Source organism: Antedon bifida, chromosome 4 (assembly GCF_963402885.1).
Source record: "Antedon bifida chromosome 4, ecAntBifi1.1, whole genome shotgun sequence".
Taxonomy (NCBI): Eukaryota; Metazoa; Echinodermata; class Crinoidea; order Comatulida; family Antedonidae; genus Antedon; species Antedon bifida.
The window spans coordinates 6682660-6704646 of record NC_136229.1 but is presented as its reverse complement, the minus strand read 5'-3'; the positions used below and the strand labels follow the sequence as shown (position 1 = coordinate 6704646).

The 21987-nt window shown below is 34.4% G+C and overlaps 1 protein-coding gene across 1 annotated transcript; it reads right to left on the bottom strand.

The window, feature by feature from the left end:
* Nucleotides 1-7045: 7045 nt before the first annotated feature.
* LOC144841526 (ER membrane protein complex subunit 2-like) lies at nt 7046-21945 on the bottom strand. Its single transcript, XM_078697886.1, has 10 exons — nt 21879-21945; nt 15988-16101; nt 14999-15149; nt 14569-14626; nt 14192-14277; nt 13075-13134; nt 10936-11017; nt 9820-9930; nt 9613-9717; nt 7046-9087 (listed from the first exon to the last, which is right to left on the bottom strand). The coding sequence occupies exons 1-10, from the start codon at nt 21937-21939 to the stop codon at nt 9007-9009; spliced, it is 909 nt and encodes a 302-aa protein (XP_078554012.1). The 5' UTR covers nt 21940-21945; the 3' UTR covers nt 7046-9006.
* Nucleotides 21946-21987: the final 42 nt, after the last annotated feature.

The following is a 21987-nucleotide window of genomic DNA, read 5'->3' as shown; positions in this document are numbered from 1 at the left end:
CTCTTTGCTGATCACCTCCACACAATGAAGTGGAAATACATCGTTTTTCGTCTGTTAGTGCAGATACTAGTCGATTTGAATTTGAAATCTCCGTCCATCTGGCTGAACTTAATGGACCGTTTACCACCCAACCAAGTGCTGTACGGGTAGCGTATGGCCCTCCATTCTTTGAGGGTTTGACTTCATGAGGTTGGTGAAGTTCTAGTACATCTCCGCCAATTAGAAGATCTACATCAGCATCTATGCTGTCTATACTAACGCCGTCGAGGTGAACCCAGTTCTGTATGTCATCTTTAGTGGCAATTGAACCCTTTGACACAGGTAAGCAAGGCTTTGTATGTACACTGGGAACGGTGAATACTGCATCACCTTTCATGCTTGAGATTTCTAAAGAGATTAGGCTGGACAGCGATGAGGTTTGTCCGGTCATGGTGGTTAGATTCAGCTTAACTTTCTTTCCTTTTGCATTCAGCTTATGTGCCAACTCTTCTGGGCAGAATGTTGTTGTTGATCCATTGTCAAGGAAAGCATAGGTTTTCACTGTTTTTCGGCTTCCTATGCATCTAGTTCTCACAGGTACAACAGCTAGACCTACTCTTACACCATTTCCTTTGACTGCCATTGATGACCTTGAATCATCGTTGATTATTGCACCAAGAGTGTTCAGGTGCTTTTGGAGTTTGAGTTGATTGAGCATTTGCATTATAGTCCATGGGCCAGACATTTTTTCGGTATCAAATTGGTGGCAAATGCTACCATACATTTTTGGAAAGCTTAATATGTCTTCTTTTCAGAAATCCATGATAGCAATGCCAATTGTACAGCTTAATAGTCAATTTTTAGGATTATATAACACCGCCTACGGAAAATATGCAACACAAAATTTTGGGGTAGGGGGTAACATTTTTGCTAATAACTTGGGATTGAGTGAACATATTTGCATTTTCTTTGTGTCAGTATGTAGTGTATAGACTGCTTAAGCATAATATATTTTTATAAGTAAATCCAACAATTATTGACGCCATTAGAGGTCAGAAGGTCATTGAACTTTAATAAAAAATGATTTTTTTTCTAATATTAACTTATAACTTTCAGTTTTTAACAAAAAAAATACAATAGATGATATGCAAACTGATGATTTCATGAACATATAGACCCAATAAACAAGAAAATTGAAGTTAAAGATTAACAAAATATGAATATACTGTGTATTATGAAGAAATTTGTTGTTTTTAGTAATTTGTAATCGTTTCAATTATGGGGTAGGGGGTAACATTTTTGCGAATAATTTACAATTTAGTTAACAGATTTGCATTTTCTTGCTATCAGTATGTAGTGTATAGATTGCCTAAATGTAATATACTTTTTAAAAATGAATCCCGCATTTATTGACATCTTTAGAGGTCAAAAGGTCACTGACCTTTAATCAAAAATGCAATTTCTTCTAAATTAGCTTATAAATTTCAATTTTAAACACAAAAATACAAGATATCTTATGCAAACTAATTTTTTCTTAAACCTATAGACACAATAAATAAGAAAATTGAATTTAACATTTTTTCAAAATTGAATATGCTGTGCATTATAAAGAAACTTGTTCGTCATTAGTAATCATTGACAATAATGGGGTAGGGGGTAACATTTTTGCTAATAACTTGGGATTGAGTGGACAGATTTGCATTTTCTTGGTATCAGTATGTATTGTATAGACTGCTTAAGCGTAATATTTTTTTCTATGTAAATCTAACAAATATTTTTTTCAGAAAACCTGAGTGTTTTAGTGTACACAACTTGCAAAACCCATTTTTTAGGCATGAAGAAACAAAGTGTCCATGCGTTAGACAATTTCTACACAGTTTCCTTTCATTCACAAACTTCAGTCTGTCTTCAACAGACTTTGATCTGAATTCTCGGCATTGAGACAACCAATGAGATTGGTTGCACATAAGGCAAACGATATTGTTCTTGTTGGCTGATGTTGCCGCACTGAAGGATTTCTTTGTTTCTATGTTATTTGTTGCCATTAAGAAGCTAGGATCATTCCTCATCTTTGCTTCTGATCGTATAAAATCACAAAAGAACTTGAATGGTGGGAATGACACTTCATGGGTTGACTTATAGCTTGAACCTTTCTTAACCCAGCGGCAATAAAGACTAATCACTTTCACGTAGATATGAACACTTTTAATAAACCAAAATAATATCAATCGACACTAAGCCTACTAGAACCAACTAACCCATAATATATATATGTATGGCGACCACGAGGTCGCTCGATAGGGTGCAAGGTGGCGCACTGCAACAACAACACACGAGGGCGTGCGAGTGTGATGGCGCAACCGCCACTTCCTTCCACCTTTCTTTCAAAAATTGAAAAAATAAAAAACACAGTAAAAGCAAAATAAAAGAATATGGACAAGTAACTGGAATACAGAAATAAAAGTCCAATGGTATACAGAATTGGGCAATCTGAGTTGCTAGTGTCATAGGCAAATCAAAAAAACTAAGTGATGCTGGAATGAAATTGGTAGTGGCATCAATGTCAAGTGTCGCCTTCACAGGGAAATGATGAAAAGATGTGTTCAAAGATGGTGCTTGAATAACATTGACTCGGCTGGCTGAAGCTGGTTTGTCGATTAGGCCGGTGGGCAGATCATGTTGTGGACCTTGAGTGAGGTCTTCGATACAAAGTTCTTCGTCAGGGAGTGCAGTATAGTCGTTCTCTGCGAGTACGAAATGTGAATTGCCGAGACTATTTCTATCAGCTGCTGGAAGAAATCTGCACTGACTTGCTGAGTGTGAAGTGTGTGGTCGTTGATAAGATTGGCACATAATGCACGATTTACTAAAGGCTTGGTTAGGAGCCATTTGTTTGGAGAAATTGTTATCCTGTGGCCAGTGTGCTTTGTTGAAAATAGCTGTGGGACATGCTTTGGAGTCGGCCTGAGGTTTTTTGGCTGGTAGCGTAGTGATGTTTGGGAGATCCAAGTTGTGCGCTCCCAAAGACTGGAAACCAAAATGCTGGCAAATTTTTTGCCAGATGTCAGAAAGAGATGTCGATCGCTTTATAATAGTATTCCTGGATATAACTGGGCAAAAGTAGGCGATTTGATTCAACATTATATTCCAGTTGAATATTTTTTTGGTGCGAGGTTTTTCTCGATGTGGCTGAGACAGTGTCCTCATCGTCAAGTATTCCCCTTGTGGGGTTTCCTGCGGTTTTCATTTTCCAAGTGAATGCGTCAGCAAGGAATGGTGAAAGATTAGCGTCAAGAGAAAAAATATATAATAAATTCTGTCGCCAGTTTTCAAAGGAGTTAACTGTTTCATTTTTGGTAAGTTGCCATTGTTCTGGGGCTTTCGCAGTAGCCATGTTGTGAGCAGTAGACGGTAACGTAACAAGGCAACGCTTTACTCACGTGTCGGCTGAGGACAGAGTGCGATCGATATATCGGATTATCTAGCCTATGCGAGCTAGACTTCGGGATCGAGTCCGGGAGCCTAGAAAAATGTTCAGTGATTTGTAAAGGTATGAAAAGTCTCTGTCTTCTTTTTGTTGAAGCGATTTCGCGGTAGTGGGTAATGCACTGCCACCACGGCAATAAAGACTAATCACTTTCACGTAGATATGAACACTTTTAATAAACCAAAATAATATCAATCGACACTAAGCCTACTAGAACCAACTAACCCATAATATATATATGTATGGCGACCACGAGGTCGCTCGATAGGGCGCAAGGTGGCGCACTGCAACAACAACACACGAGGGCGTGCGAGTGTGATGGCGCAGCTTTCTCTAAGATTCAGTGGCAGTTTTTGAATAATATGGTTTATTCCTTGCGATGAGTCAAGACTTCCTAGGCCCGGATATTTTCCTGTGTCCTTTACATGAAGGACTTCGAAAAGAAGGTGACTAAGTTGACGTAGCTTTTCTACATCTTTAATGTTAAATTTAGAAAAATCTCCTTATAAGACTTTGTTCTACCGCCTCAGGGGCGCCATATGTCTCGTCGAGCAGGTTCCAAACATGTAGTAGTGCTTCACAAGGATCTTCTATATAGACGGAATGTAATGGTGCAACCAAAGCTCTCGACTTTTCTCCGAGCCATGCGCGCATTTCATCACAACATTTCTTGATTTACCGGTACGTTTAACTCCTTGATTGTGTTACAGAGAGAGATCTTCCATGCTCGATATGAGGCTGGACTGTCGTCAAATGTTCGTTGGCTGTTTGCCTTTGTTGCGGCATACTGATTCGTCATGATTTTCACGGTTACAGTAATTACAGGTGTGGCCATAGGCCTGGCATGCAGTTCTTCTGATTTTTGTGGTTTTTTCCGTGCCCTTTTTGTCCACAGTATGTACATTCTTCTGATTTGGCCATCTGACTTTCCTTTTGGATGTCCTTTTTATTTCGTGTGTATGAGCTTCGGGCAGATGATGTTGTCTCCGAGTCAAGAAGGCGTGAAGCAGAGCATTTGCCAGCTTCCGTGGCCTCAACAAATTGAAAGACTTCCTCTAACGTCATGTCCTGGTTTTTGTCACCAAGGAGGTCGAGTTGAATTTCATGGTCTTCAATTCCTCAAGTAAGTGCATCACGTAGTATAGCTTCAGAGTAATTCACATCTACGGAGCAGGTTGGACATGGAACGATGAACTTACAAACACCCGCTTGCCCACGAAGTCGAGCACCAAAGGATCGCACAACGGTCTTGTTGCATATTGTGGAGAGCGACTCTAGCGACCATAGTGTTCTCTTGCCTGACAGCTAGTTTCTTTATGGCTGCCAGTACTTCTTCTTCAGTCTTACCGGTTAGGCTTCCTCCTGCAGATCTTGTTAGGTCTTTTCGTAGAGTATCGTCGCAGCATTCAAGTAACTGAACGACCTTGTCACGGCCTGTTATTTTTGTTGCTTCTACATAATCTGTCCAACGTGATGTGAAGTATGACCATTTGCAGGCCTGAGGTAATGCAAGGCCTTCTCACTTTCTCAGCCTTAGCCACAGGTGCACTGTTTGTAGGCCTAGCATGTGTGTTACAATGGGATGTTATCAGTGCAGCTACTATAGCATCTCCAAGGTCTGGAGTTGTGTAGGCACAGCCCTCTATCGGGCATTCCACAGCAGGCATGACGGTAATCTACTTACGATAAAAATGCAAAGGGGCTCCAGCATAAATGAGCAAACAAACTCTTTGTCAACTTTAACTTTAATAAACAAATAAACAAGTTCCATTAACAAGACAATGCTGGAGCCCAATAGGGCGACATATTGCTATGATGTAGAATTCATTTCCTATCCGTGTCATTACGGTTTGTGTTTGGTGAAGCTGATAGGTTGCTGCTTCATCTCTATAAGATGGTGGAGGTGGAATAATCTCTTCTTGAACAGGTATAGGTAGAATTGGGTTTTTATATAGTCCTGTAGTTGGCTTCTTGACGGTGGTGGCGGAATAGGAATATATCCTTGAAAGTAACTTTTTGTCGGTGGTGGCGGAATATATTCCTGAAGGTAGCGGTGGCGGCGGAATATGAGAATATTCCTGAGGGTGGCTTCTTGAAGGTGGTTGTGGTTCAGGATTGACAGGCTCGGTAGTATCGTCACTCTCAACATCACTAATGATGCTATATGTATCATACTCATTAAGATCTTCATCTTCTTCGAGCAATGAATCTGCTCCAGCCTGACAAATCGCTGCATCTTCTTCAGCATTTAAGAGATTAACATCAGCCTCGACAATTGCTTGGACCCTCAACAGGGCGGCTCTTTTCTTTGCGAACTCAACATTAACCTTCGAGCTAGATCGGCACGGACTTGTGCAAAGCTTGCATTTGGTTTGGTACTTACTGATGATCCAACTTCTGACATCTTGCAAGTTTCCACTCGCACAGACTTTAAACTTCCAGTCACTTGAAAGGGACAAATAAAGCAGAAACTTGTAACTCGTTGTGTTGAGCAAACGGTTTAAACTGAAATTTAATAAACAAATGAAAACAAACAATAATATAGCAATATTATACATGATACTATATCTAACATAATACACTGTACTGTATTGCCTATACTGAAGATCATGAACCTGATTATCTATAATGTTGTTGCTTGGTCAAGCGGAACGAATAATCCTGAGTGTGAAAGACCGCATGGTCTACACTCATGTGAAATGTATTATGTATATACATTAACTTAATAAGAAATAACACACTAGCTATCTTCCATAAAACTATTATAAAGTTGACTAATGAAGATAATATTGATATTGAATTAACTAACTTGAATTCATAATGCATAATACACACATATTGTGATATCAGAAGTTTTAACATAGATACTAAAAAGCCCATCATCGATAAGTGTAAATACAGGGCTGACCGCATCTTCTCGCTAATGCAACATACACCACACACAGGGATCAACCCTGGCAAATCATGGTCAAACTTTAAATCACTAATGTAACTAAACTAAATAATTATTCATGTTAAGATTCATACTCTTTAGAGAAATTTAAAGAAAATCTGGTATTGGATATTAAAAGCAGAATCATTTTTAGGTCACAAAAACTTGGTGATATATATAGATTTAGATTCACCCTTGATTAATTGAAATCAGTGAATCAAAATGTATGATCAGAACAGTACTGGATTCACAAATATATCACAAACACCAAAAATGTTGTACTTCTAGGAAATATGTTCTGTTGTGTATCGGTATATTTTTATTTATTATACAATACACAACATACAGTGGTTATGATAGAAGGATAATAACGACTAAATTTCCACCACTATTTCTATTTCCACCGAATTGATTCAAATGTCTTCAATGCTACAACTCTTAATTTTCACCTACTTTAGTATCCACCATCTTAGGACATTTTGTCTTTTTTTTTATCCATTGTCTACATTCACCTATAATGTCTATTCTTGAAATAGAGAGGTTACTGTATCTCTGGTTGAATAATTAAAACAGCTTACAAATTGTATAAGAAGCAAGTATTAAGTTTAAATCTAGTATTTTGTAAATAAACAATGAAAAAGTATATATTTCATTTGTCTTGATTGTTTTATTCACCATTCATATATATTATTGGATCTGAGCATATAATAAATACATTTGCATCTCACATGCACCAATAACACACAGTAAATCATAATAAGTTACAAACTTGTATAGAGTTTGTGACGTACGAAATAAAAATGATTATTTTATATCCTCTCTGTCGGCTACTCATAATTGGTGAAATGCGTGTGAAAGAGGAAATCTGTATTTCCGTGTATGCACTGTAATACTAGTAGGACATATATTCACACCCTGCTTTCATGTTACATGCATTTTATGCATGCTAAAAATAACTGATGACATCATTTTTTGTAATACTGCAGTAGTATGTTGTTTTCGGTGTAGATTTCACGCATTTCAACCAACCAAATTTCATTTGTACCTTGTTGTATAAATGACAATAAATACTATCGTATCATATCGTTAAAAGTTCATTTCTAGCTGTAAGGTAAACAAAACAGATGATATATATTTAGATATAGAATCTATATCTTGGAGGGATCAATTTAAGATCAACCTAGGTGTTACGGATCCCATGTTTTATGTAGATATTTTGACCTGGCACCTTATGTAAAATGTAAGTCCTACTGTATTCCCTTTTCTACCAATGTGATGTACACCTGCAGACACCTTGCCATTTGTCTAGTACTACACAAATGTATTAGAGAACTGAATGGATAAAAGAAGTGTAATTGAAATATTTTGTTTGTTTTTCTGTTCAAAAAAGTGATGTTGATTTCCAATCACATAAATAATCTATGATTGATGTGATGCATTTCTTTTCTAAGGGTAGATTCACACCTGTTCTGTGGCACCTCTTTGTTAATGGCAGCATCTTCTGTTCCATGAATTGGAACAGGTGCGAATATAGCTTTATGGTGATAAGTTTCTATAGACAAGGACCACAAGTACGTTCTCTAAATCTATCACAGATAACCTTGTGTAAAATATGTTGTAAATACAGTGGGAACCTACTAATCAATGGAAACTTTCCCATGAAATGAAAGAGGCAATATATTTGTTAACACTGGCCACCCTTATTCTGGGGACAACCTTATTGGATCTCAAAGGTGTCTTTTTAATAGCAGTTCTACTGTAGTCTGTATATTACAACTTTACAGAAAACACTGTGATAACATTTTTGAAGGGTACAAAGTCCAGACATTTTGGACATTTTCGGCAAAATCTGTTGTTCCAAACTGCTGACGATCTATAGTGTTAAAAAAGTTGATTTACAATGTAATGGCTTACAAAATTAATTTGCTTATAATATTTAGTTACTCACTGTAACTGATCAAGAACTACACTGTATGTATGACGTTAATTGGTGATACTTCGTTTTACACTTTGGGAACTGGGCCTAGCACACTCACTGTGAGTCCAGGAAAGATATCTGCTACATAGGAAAAGCCTACGTTGCCTATGTTTTTTGATTGAGCAAATATTTTAGGTATGAAATTACATTTATATTTTTTCAAAAATTTGGGAATGTACTATAAAAAATGTATTAGAAAAACTGCACGAGATCCCATAATTCTTATTCATTGGTCATTATTGGTCAATTGACAACACTGGGAAGTTGTTAACATCTTCATTGTTCATCTTAAAAATGTATTGTAATGACTGGTACCCAACGACAGCCCAATAAACAAAAGATTATATCGTTTATTTTAGTCTATATATTTAATTTGTACATTATGTTTTCCAGGTTGAGTTTTTTTTTTTTTTAAACCTGTTGCCTGTCTATAACCATGTCTAACAATATACTCTCTTTGTACCAAACGCAAACAACAATTGTTATAAAAACTCTTGTTCATTCATCGATGATAGTCAACATCCGACAAAGTATTCCCTGATTGGTTGGATACAGATGGAAGTGTTTCCTGATTGGTTGGTTACAGATGGAAGTGTTTCCTGATTGGAGGTTTGCTTTTGGTGACAGTTTTCATGGATTTGCTGGCTTTATGTCAAGTGCTTGAAACATGTGAGTCATGGATTTCTGACTTTCCTCTTGGTCAGCATTTGTCTATAAAAACGTTATTATTTTTATTAACTTAATTTATATATTTATTTGACAACAAGCAGTTCAGGGGATTCACAGCAACAAAGCAAAATAACACATTTATATCTGCAACCATACCATACCTATTGTCAAGTTTATAGCCATTTGATTGGTTGATTTGCATCATGTGATGTGCACTATTTGAATCCATCCATATGTTTATACATTTGTATAGTATTTTACTCTTTTTAGCATGCTCATGTTACTTAACACAGATAGTGAGATGGAAAAGGACAAAATCAGTAAATACAGAATGTCCACACTGTGACTAACCATCAATAACACCCCATAAAGCTTTGTGTACACTATCAAACTAGTTTGACAAAAAAAGTGTGATGTGCCCAAATATGGAAGTGATACGTTTAAAATAGTGATATGACATCATCATGTTCATATAATAGGCACATCACATTTTGTTGTCACATAAAGTTTGATAGTGTAGACAGAGCTTTAGGTACAGGCAAGTTAGTTCAGTATATTATTACCTACCTTGTATAGTTGATTTATTTGTTGCTGTGCCCAATCTACATATTTCTTGTTTTCCTTTTTCTGTTGTGGGCTAGCCTTTGGTGCAGAGCCTAGATTACATGCTGCCTGCAGGAGAAAGAGACATTTCAAGTCATGAGTATTCTGTACCATTCAAGGTAACTGATTACAATTTGCTACATCTATGTACTGATGAAATGATGTTCTTACCAAATAAAATCCATATAAAGCCCTTATATTTTTTATATTTAGCTTCAGTGTTTGGGCAAAATACTTTCTTGCTATTTCCATATTTTCTGCACCACCTTGTGTGTATTTAAGCTATGAAGAAAAAAAAACATTCAAGCATTTAAAATCGAGCAATTCTAATAAAAAATGTATACTGCATAAGATGGATCTCAGATTACTAGATACACACTGATGGCAGCCACATGAGCGAGTGCCCGAGCGGTTAAGACAGTGGAACCGTAATCCAGCCACAACATCGTCAAGGAGTTCGAGGCTCAATTGCTCCATGTTTCTGGTGGTAGAACAAGTCTTCTCGGATAAGGACTATAAACCATATAGGTTCAGTGTACACACATTGCTCGTGTGCACTTTAAAGAACCTAGTACATTTTTCGAGACGAGTAGGGGGTTACCTCGGTGTACTAGTTCACACACATCCACTGTGTCGTGGACAGATGAGAGTGCGCTTTAAAGTAGATGGGAGATTAGAAGATGTAGTTGAAAGGTGTAACATCCGAGTCCAATGATTCATTCGTCGGAATTTCGGTGCTATACATGAACTTGTATATTATTCATTAATTCGTTTATTCATTATTCAATAAATATTCTCCACATAATAACAATAATAATTATATAAACACGTACGATAATAATTAATAAAAACATAGTATTTGTGGAAGGAAACCTATATAAGTATAAAACTTTACGCCTAGGTTCCCAGAAATAAGTAACAAAAAATTTGGGAAGAAAAAGATACAAAATACGATATATCCTAATAAAAAAATACTGCAGTGCCTAATATGACAACACACCAGAGAATAATTCCCTATATTTTCTCATACCTCATTAGGCCTAAAAGTATATATTGTATTGGTAAAATATTAATTTTTAAAGCATTATTCGCAAACACTCACTCGGCCTACAATCTTTGTGCATGGGTGCACTCTTTTGGACCCTGATTAATAAAAAACACTGCCTAGGAACTTTGTTTCTGACTTTATACACAAAATGGCTATGTAATTGTTTAATATCAGCAAATATTTATCATATGGTTCTGACCACATCAGTGCATAATACCGAGTATTAAAAAAAACATTACCTCTGCATATCGTTGATGGTAGAGATGATTGTGCGGGTTATTAAGCATTAATTCTTCATAGCAAAAAACAGCCTTGTCATAACTATACAAAAATAAATGACAGTTCATTACATGAAGTAAATATTAATTTTATTAAATATAAATATAATACCGTATATATTAAAAATCCAAAGGCAAATAACTGAATATATATATATTATATATATGATAAATGAGGGCGTATCAATTTGATCTCTGGTGTGCATGCGTATTGAGGGACTAGTGCTGTTCCGCTGTACCACGCCGAGAATGTTAAAGAGTCGCTATCCAATCGGGTTTGAACTATACCATGAAAGCCCCAGTGGTCTAATGGTTAGGAGATCTACATATCAAGCAGAAGGTCTGGGTTTGAATCTCGGTTGGGGCGACTTTTTCTCATTCTCACAGATTTCCTTATCGTATCGTTTCAAATTAATTAATTAAATATCAGTATATCACCGGGCGGTTTAGTATTAATGTTCTATGCCTATTTTGTTTATATATATATTGTATTATATATATAATATGCTAATTAGCATGTGTAGTTATGTCAAAAACAAAAAATGGAAAATGCATTTATAAATCAACTAAATGATGTCTATAAATAATAAGTGGTTTCCAGATTTTTTCTTACATTTTTTTATTGGATGGGTTATCCTCTAATAGAGCTGCATAGCCTAAAGCTCTGTCTACACTATCAAACTTTATGTGACAAAAAAATGTGATGTGCCCATATATGGACATCATACTTTTTTAACCAAACTAGTTTGATAGTGTAGACAGAGCTTAAGGGACAGGGACAAGAATCACATCTATGATATATTATACATATTATAATAATTATAATTAATCAATGCCACTATACCCTATCACCTAGTGTGACCATAAAACATATTTTAAACTACAATTGTTACAACCATTATAACAAATTAGGTCAGATTTTCCTACAGAATTGACAATATTTCAGAAAGTGCAAAACCTCCGCCTATGAATATGACAATTTAATGACGTGTTCACATACAGCTATAAAACCATCCTTTAAAATCTTTTAAAACTTGGGCAATAACTTTTTGTGTAATTCTCAAAATAAGAAATATAGAAACAAACACCCACACACGATCGACCACATAACCTCTCGTTATTGTGGCGGAGGAAACTATAGTCACGAGTCACACGGCCACACCCAACACCGGAGGCAGATCCAGACACGCAATCTGGCGTTATTTCTTCGAAAAATAAAATACTTATAATAATAATGACCTTATATGTATAACAAAATACATGATACGTTTTTTTTTTAATTACCTCACTTCTGTTTTGTCGGGAAGGACAAAATTGTTCTTTTATGGAAATTTCATTATAAAATATCCATAAATAAGACAATATTCCACATACTTGTGGTATATTGAAATATTATGTAAAAATGATGTTTTTTTGGTTTTGATTCTTTTAAAATTACTTCCCTTTCTTTTGCGAATTGTTCTTACCTTGTGTATGACCTGCTTTGTAATGACTGTTGTATTAATATATATATATTTGTATGCCTTATGTTTTAGTTTTGAGTCATTTTAATGATTGTTCCCCAAAATCATGAAAAATAAAATTTAATACATCAGACTTTTATTTATAAAGAGTTGAATTTAGCCAAAAAAAATTCTGACAGACAATTTGACTATTTTTTGCTTTACCTGTAAATTACAGTTTTTTAGGTAAATCATTTTCAAAATGAATAACTATTATGTGTAATTTTTTTTTTTCAGTGGAACAATATATCTTTAATCGTTTGATTCATTTTAAGTTATTATTTGGACGCACATTTATCAATAAAGTGTGCCACTGTGATGTTTACAATAAATTACTATTATTATATGGTTCTATTATATTGTTGGTTTGATGTAATTATGTAAAATGATGTAAATAATTTTTTTATTTTTTCTACCTCCTTTATTTACAAGAAAGAAACAATTGGTAACAGGATATAAAGATAAATTACTATTATTACATGGTTCCATCATATTGTTGGTTACCTATTTCTCGGAACGATCAATAATAATATTTGATGTGCATCTAATTCACAACTTATTGGTAGAGGATAATAAAGAGACAGACAGATAGACTTACTGTTGTTCCAATATATATAAATCTGCTAATTCTTTCCATGCCTCTTGATCACCCATAAATCTGAAAAAAAAAACACCAATGTATAACAACAAAATGATCAATATATTTAACTACTGTGAAATAGCTTTGTGTCCAGGGGTTGAGTAATTGGTCAGATGTTTGGCCTACTCTGACTTAATTTTGTACTAAGTACATTGAGAACACTTACTAAAAGGCTAAACAAAGCTACTCTACAGTAGTTAAATACAATTACAATTCTGTTGGTGCAGTACCCGCTGCTTACTTGGGCTCAAATCTAACCACTAGCCATCAGCGCAAGCTCGGTGGTCTAGAGGTATGAACGCCAGGCTAGTGATCTGGAGGTATGAACACTAGACTACTAGTGATCTGGAGGTCATGGGGTCGAGTACCACCCAAAAATTACTGTTCTCAATGTACTTATATTATTTATTTATTATAGTATAATAACGTACAAAATTATGAAAGCCGGTTTAAATCTCTCGGTGAAGACGAATAAGTACTATTATTATTGTAAACTGTAGAATTATTGCCAGAAATATTGCTTTGTTCTGTAAATTCTATTCACTTCTAATAATTTACTAGGCCTAGGCTTAATATTTTATGGCAAAGGAATCATTATTAGTAATTATTTTCATTAAAAACGGTCATTCTTCAGCAAGATAGAAACTTTTTTTTTTATATTTAGGCAAATTGCCAAGGACAACCATAAGGGAATTCATTAACTATCCTTCTTAAAGGTGGCAAGATGCTCTACCTAAACAAAGTCTTTGTAATTTGTCATTAGAAAAAATCCTGATATATGACAGGACTTGAACCCTTGACCCTTGGATTGGTAGCCAAGCATCATAACCACCAAGCCGGAAAATTATGAAACAAAAGATTTGTAGATCATTTTACATTTTTCTAAGAAAGCAGCGTAATTAAAGATAAGATGAAATTTAAATTGATAGGCAAATTCTTCCGTAAGTGGACACCTCCCGTATCAAAGTTCATCATTCCCATTACAAACAATGTATTTCATCATTTTTTTTGTTTATTCCATGGCCCATGTGTATCTCTTCCCATCATGCAATGTAGTGTTTATCTTTGAACCTACTGTTTTAAATGAATATTTAACTCCTTGATAGCATCTTCTCTATGTCCCTGTGCTATTGAAATTGCAATTTTCCTCTTCCTTATTTGCTATAAAAATGAAACAGTATAATTATCTGGTACAGGAATAAGGAAAAATACCTTATATGGTTATCTTGAACATAAAATTAGGTCAAGTGGTTCTATAGAGTTATATTACAACTAGAGAGTTAACTCCAACTTAAAACCATGACTCAAAATATGAATATGGCCTTTTTTATGAGTCTGTCCTGCTGCTATTACCTGATTATGTTTGTTTGTATAATACATCTATGTATGAAACTTAATCACAAGTTTGGAGAATTTACTCCCCAGATTCCTCTTTAAAATCAAATTACTTACTGAATTAGCTTCATCTTTTTTTAATAGGCCATCATACAATTCAATTGCCTCTTTATATCTGAAAAAAACATTTAATGTATAACTTAATCACTTCCATAAAGCAATAGACGGTCAAAGCTGATGTCCATCTAATAATAAGTGCACTTGATAAAAAGTTGATTATTATATATTGGTATTTATTCAAATTCAATATATTAAAACATAAAGCAAAATGCTGAATTGAGTTATAATTATGAGGAACATTAAAGTGTAAAAAAGTACAACAAAATAATTAAAAATACAAATTCATTCATTAATATGAAGCTATTGAGCTTGAACAAACTTAAATTAGTTGAATCTTAATTTGATTTTACAATTCAAATATTCAATTTGTTACTTAATTTACATATAATAATAGATAATATCACATTTATTTTGATGATTTCTCTACCTTTCCTCGGCTTCAAATCGCATTCCTCGCAGCCTACATGCCCTCACACTATCTGGAAACTTAGACTCAAGCGTTGAAATACAATGATTTGCGAGATCCATTCTACAGCAATCCAGTGCCGCTATACATAACTGCTCATAGACAATCCAAACTACAAAATGAAAAAGGTTTATTTAATCAATATTAAAAATAATATTTTTATTTTTATTTTACCTTATTTTATAGAGGGTGACAATCAAGGGGCCTTCATGATTGGAAGTGGAGTTGTGGCTTGGTGGTTATAATGCTTGGCTACCACTCCAAGGGTCCTGGTTCAAGTCCGGTCACATGTCAGGATTTTTTCTAAGGACAAAATTACAACTCCACTCCCAAAGACTTGTAATAAGACTTTGTTTATGTAGAGCATCTTGAGGGTCCCTAATGATCAGCAATTGCTGGATGGACCACCCTCAATAAATATGGTATAATAAAAAAAAAAAAAAAAAAAAAAAATGATGATGGTCTGTATGTGACAGTGGCTGTGTGTAGTACACCGGGGTAACTTTCTACTTGTCTTAAAAGATATACTAGGTTCTTTAAAGTGCACATGAGCTAGATGTGTACACTGGAGTCCTTATCCAAGAAGACTTGTTCTGCCACCAGAACCATGGAGTGAGTGAGGCTTGAACCTCCTTGCCAATGTTATGGTAGGTATTACGGTTCCACTGTCTTAACCTCTTCTCCTCATTTTAACACATCATTTATGGAAAATCTAATGTTGATAGAAACCCTTATGTTTGGTTCCAATAGAAGGCAATGCCCATTTGTATCGAATGTAAAAACAAATATATTAATAGCGGTAATTGTATTTTCTGATAATAATATCCTCCTGCCTGAGAATGTAAAATTATTTCATGCAGTTAACTATATATGGCAGTATTATAATCTTTCCTCATGGAAGTTGAAGTTTTAAAAAATACATCTATGCGTTTAATAAAAACAATACCCACTTTCATCCCCCATTTTGTGACTATGATGTGCCATCAAAACTTCGCCATGCTCTACTATAGCTTCACTCTCCCGCGAGTTCTCTTCCCGCCATTTTCGTAACTTGTCCCTTAAATCTGCCAAGAAAAAATAAAAATGTATGCTAAACATTTCGTTCCTATAGTATGTGGTGTTGCAGAATTTGTGAATATAGTTTATTTAATTAAAATTAGATAAGATATTATTTCAACAAACCTTAACTCGAAGAAGTATCACATTATAAAATGTGTATTTAAAAACAAATATTTTAAATTTTTATTTTTTTATCTTTATGACAGTTTGGAGACAAGCCTCCTGGAAAAGCCAGATATCTATGGTCAATGACCATGAGTATCCGGTGTGTGCATTAAAGCCATTAATAAAAATCATTATTAGTTGGAAAACCATTAAAATCCTGCTTCCTGTTATAAATATACAGTAATATTGTATTTAGTTCCCGTCAGCCTTTTCAGCATCTGAACACTACTGTAGTGAATGAATTTTAAACCTTGTTATCGCCTCTTTGCAATCTACTTGCTAACGTTCATACATGGCATCTGACAAGATGTGAACCCATGACCCTGAGGTAGGGTAGCTGAGCATCTAAACCACAAAGCTACGGCTCCATTTCACAAATATGCTTTTATATAGTTAGACTATAGAGTACTAGGAAAAGATACAGATCCATCTACACTCAGCTCCATTCTCCTGAGGCCAGTTGAAAACATAAGCACAGTATAATTCCAGTCAATTGTATTAATGTTTAAAATAGTTTACACATAATGGTATCGTCATACGAGTTACTGTATGTTTTAATTTTAGACCATAAATCATTATTACTATTAGTAGGAAATGTTCATACCTGTATCCTGCTTGGTAAAAGGTATATAAATATAATAGTTTATTTAGTTTCCTTCAGTTGTCACCATCAGAACACTAGTTGTGAAAACCTTACAATGAATTTTAAAACTTGTTATCGCCTCATTGTAATCTACTTGCTGACGTTCATACATGGAATTAAAGCAAAGAATGTTCTGTTTGATAGATATTATTATTATCCATCAAACCAACCTGTGAACATTATACAATCAAGTCAAGAGTATAAGATTGGTTTAACAGCAGAAGATTTTAAACTATACGATGGCAATTACTATTACAATTTCTTTAACTTAAATGTGGTAGAAAAGATAATGAATGTGAACTGTCCACTTATCATATCATTTGGTCAAGGTAAAGATATACGTACTTGTTATGATGATGATAACAAACAATATTTGTTTTCCAACGATGAAGAAATTAAATGGAAGCCACATAAAGGGCAAGAGGCTACATCTGTTGAATGTGAAGGTTGGAAAGATATCATTGAAGGTGATCAATTTGTAATACAATGTAAACCAACTGAAACAACTGACATCAAAGAAATCACAAGCGGATGGATTCAAGGAAGCTTCAACATTACACATTCTTATTCTACAGACATTGGTAATTTTCATGATCAGAGTTTCAAAGGGTTCTATTCTGGAGAAGGTATATTTTTCTACTGTGTTACAATTTCTAGTAATGAAACTTCTACTACAGAGTGCTACACATTGATAATGGAGGTTCATCCTAAATTGATGGTGGACGTCAAAGGGTTCTATGAAACCCCTCAAGTTCCTGAGATTCGCAATTGCTTCAAGTGCTACGCAAAAGGTGCATTGATTAATTTAAAAAGATACGTCTGGACTTTCAACGGAGATGAACGAAACATTGATAAAGATGAAATATGCTTAAAAAATTTAACAGCTGGTAATTACACTGTTGAATGTCTGGTGACTACGGATGTTCAGAAGAGTTCAGACGAGATGGAATTCACAATCAAAACAACGTCAGAGATCGGACCAGAGACACCTGATTGTCAAAAAGGCAAAAACATTACAATAATCGTACTAGCAGCAAGTACCAGTATACTGATTATCATTGTGTTTGTGTTACTTTATCTACTCAAGATAGAACGTAACAGCAAAGCGGAAAAAGTGTATTTTCAAAGAAATAACGACTTGGACACTTTGAACAATATGGACTCAAACAGACTACATCGACAACATAATGCAATGATTACACAACCCTTCCAACAGATGGAATCCAGTGAAGAAGCCATTTATTATGACATCAAAAACAACGAAGCACTAACAAGTCAACAGACCACAGCAGAAAAAACAAAAGACGAGGAGGCAACAAAAGAGGAGAAGGCAAAAAAAGATTCAAACAATTACTTTTTCAATGACACTTACCAGATTAAAATGTAAGATTTTAATTCCATCATTTTGGCGAATTATGGCTTTTCCTTGTGATTTAAGATCAAAATTTTTTTTAAATATGACCGCAGTTGATGTACATGCCAACCTATGACCTGAAGCAAACATCGTCAAAATGAAAATGATGAAGATAGTCTAGGCCAGCATTCTGCAAATTTATTTCGCAGCCTAAAATTAACAACCCAACTGGAAAAAACGTAATAGAATAGTCTGTCCCCTCAGCCCCACCATGGTTGGGGCTGAGGTAAGAAAATATTTAAGAAAATGGACCTGTACTATAGGTCCTCGGAAATTGCATTGTAATTTTTTTGGAGGGTAAAATTGCACTGATGATCTGCCGAAATTCAGCGCAGTCCAAGGTTTCCCCTTTGTAACGCACATGATACATGTCAACGGATTATCTTGGTTTTTTTTATTTCTCAAGTCACACCGCGGAACGTCTGTACAGGCTAAAAAAAGTAAATTAGTGGCACTGCTGTACAGTATCTTTTTCACAATATGAGGTCAAACTATAAAATGTAGACAAAATTCTGAATATGACATGGTTCTGACGTAATTGGCTAAAGACACGTTTCCAATTTTGAAGGTAAATTTATAATCTAATTGTAAATAATTTTTTAATGGATTGTAAAGTATTAATTGTTAATGCAAGTTCAATATTACTGTAGCAATCTGTTTATTGCAATCTATTTTAATATAAACATGAATACTGTACATACATTTTATCAGTGTTGTCTACAGAGCTTTAATTTTAATAACCATACTATTATTATTAATAAAAGAAAATGCCTTTATTAACTTAACATTATTTTATAATACTGTATAATATTTATAAATATTTCATAGGTTTTCTATGATTTGTTTTTGTACATACTGTGTAATTCTATTCTATAATTTGGTCAACATTGTGTAGTACTGTACCATGAGATTGGGAATCATATAACACACCTGAGTGTATTATTGCCATATGATTGGTTAATAATGCATCACATACAGTTCGATATTAGTTCTAATGAATGGAAAAGTTATATATATATAATGGTGCTATAATGTACTAACAGTACAATGAGCTTTGTGTAAAAATTAATAGGTTTCTTTAATTGCAATGTTTGATACAATACATTAAAATGTTTTGGCTTTGTTTTCTAAACGTACAATTTGGCTACAATGTGGGCGAGGCTTGGGCGTTGCAAATAATGTTAAAGTTATATATGTTTCACCATTTTGGCATGTTACATAAGGTACACCGACAGCATTGCTGATTGGAAACATGTCTTTTATTGAAAATTTACAATAAAAATATATAACTCAAAGGATAAATGTCTGTCTTTCATAATTTTTTAACGACACTTTTTACCAAATTAAAATTTAAGATTCCAAGATTTATATCTAATCTAATTTTAAATAATAATTGCTATCAGTTACAGTAATGTAACATCAATGGCCCTGTTTCTGCTGCCCAGTAAATACTCTATTTAATATTGTATTTTTAGAATTATGGTATATTTTTGGCAGCGGAAGTGGGGCTCATAAAAATATACCGTATTTTCGCCACCAAATTTGTGGATAAAATACGGTATTTATAAATTTATACCGTATTTTGGGTACCCGTTTCTGTTGCCAATAAAAAATACTGTATATTTTGATTTTCTGATTTTCCAAAGATAACAAATTCTAATTCGGCAAGGAAGGAATAATTCGAAAGGCAGGTTGGGTAAAAAAGATGAATTTTAACACGACCATCCAAGATAGTAATTCTAGCAGAAACGGGATACTAACAAATTTTGTTATACCGTATTTTGAGGATATGCAGCAGAAACAGACACATAATAGGCCTTTGTTATTACAATAACTTTCAATATATTCAATATTCAATATATTCAATAAACTTTATTGTCAAACTCATAAATGGCTTGAAACTTTGGCTGAAAGTACACACATTAAAATTGTCTAAAAACATTGTCGCACTAACAGTAAAAAAGAATAAAATCACATAAAACAGAGAACAAGATGTTATATAAAAAAGTTAAAAGAGGACACAAAAAGTACAAAATGAGTTAAAAATACAGATTTAAAATACTTATTGCAGTTATCGTTTCCACCTTAAATTAAAATGCCTCATAGCAGATGGGAGAAAGGATCTACGTAGGCGTTCAGTGTTCCAGCGAGGATATGTAATGCGCCCAGACCGGCTTAACGTAATGTACTGGTTAAGGGGGTGGCTAACATCTGACATAATAACTTTAAGCTTATTTGTAAGTGCGTTGTTAACAACTTCATCTGATTTCTTAATATCGTTTCCTATTATCTTTTTGGCAGATTTACTTATTCTTTGTACTTTTTTCATGCATTGCTGGTTTAAATTGTTGAACCAAACTATTGCATTAAAAGTTAAAACAGATAAAATAACAGATTCATAAAATAAAGTCAAGATCCTATTGCACACATGAAATTTCTTCAATCTTCTCAAAAAGTACAGTCGTTTATAACAATTTGTGGTAACTAACTTAGTGTTTTCCTTCCAATTAAGTTTATCATCGATTACTGTGCCTAGATACTTAAAGTTACTAACAACAACAATAATAAACATAAATACAATAACAAAATTGTTATCAATGTTGTGATCAACTATGTAAATTAATTCTAAACGTAAAGGCCATAAGAATGAATAATCCGGTTTACCGTCCGAGGGATTTTGAAAATAGAGGAGGCCTTTTTTCATTATTCATTATTTTATTTCACATGACAGACACTGATTTTGCAATACTCAACTTCGGGATTTTTGGTTTGAGTTTTCTTGACAAAACTTTATTTCGGCACTGCGCCATATACAAGTTAACGTCATGTCCAGCGGTTACGTAACCCCCAAACTTGTCAAACCAATTGGAATTGCTGTTTTAGGCGAAATCGCTTAGTGAATATTAAAATATTTTTCTACATGAGACTATTTTTTCCCAAATTTTTTTTGGAAATAATGAGTTTTTTCGGCGGGGAATATTAAGGCATACGGGCGGTGGAAGTATTCATTCTCATGGCCTAAATTGCATCAATTGAATTGTGTGGGTGTGTGTGTTTTTTTTTACCTAGCAGCAGGCACCAGACTAGCAGTACATGTGCAAAGAAACATAGAGGGCAGCAGGAGCAATCCTAACTAAGAGGAACTTATTTTTGTAGGATAATAAAATAGTTAATTGGATTGGATTATTTTAAGATATTTACTTACAATATTAAAATTACAGTTAGAGACCAGTTTTTCCCGTTATGAGTATTTCTTTGATCTAGGCCTAGTAGGCTATATACTCTCTACTGAACTGAAGAATGTTTCAACAGATTTGTGTTCATTCACCTACCCGGCTGGCTGCTGCCGGCCGTGCCGTGAGTGATATTTTATTTTTAATTACGACCGGTCATGATTTCAGAATGCTTCATTTTAGGCCTACTCAATTTCTACAAAAAGTAATAAACCTATTTTTGCTCATAATCGTTTACACAAAAAATTAAAACAATGATGGTTTTCCGTTTCAACAGATCAATTCTTCGAATGCTGTGTTAAAACTGTTTAATAAACCACAACTTACCAATCCAATTCATAGAAGTCGCCATCTTTATATTCGCTGAGACCGATGGGAATGAGGTCATGGGGGGTCATACTCCACACCGCAATTCACACTTACTACGCATGCTCAG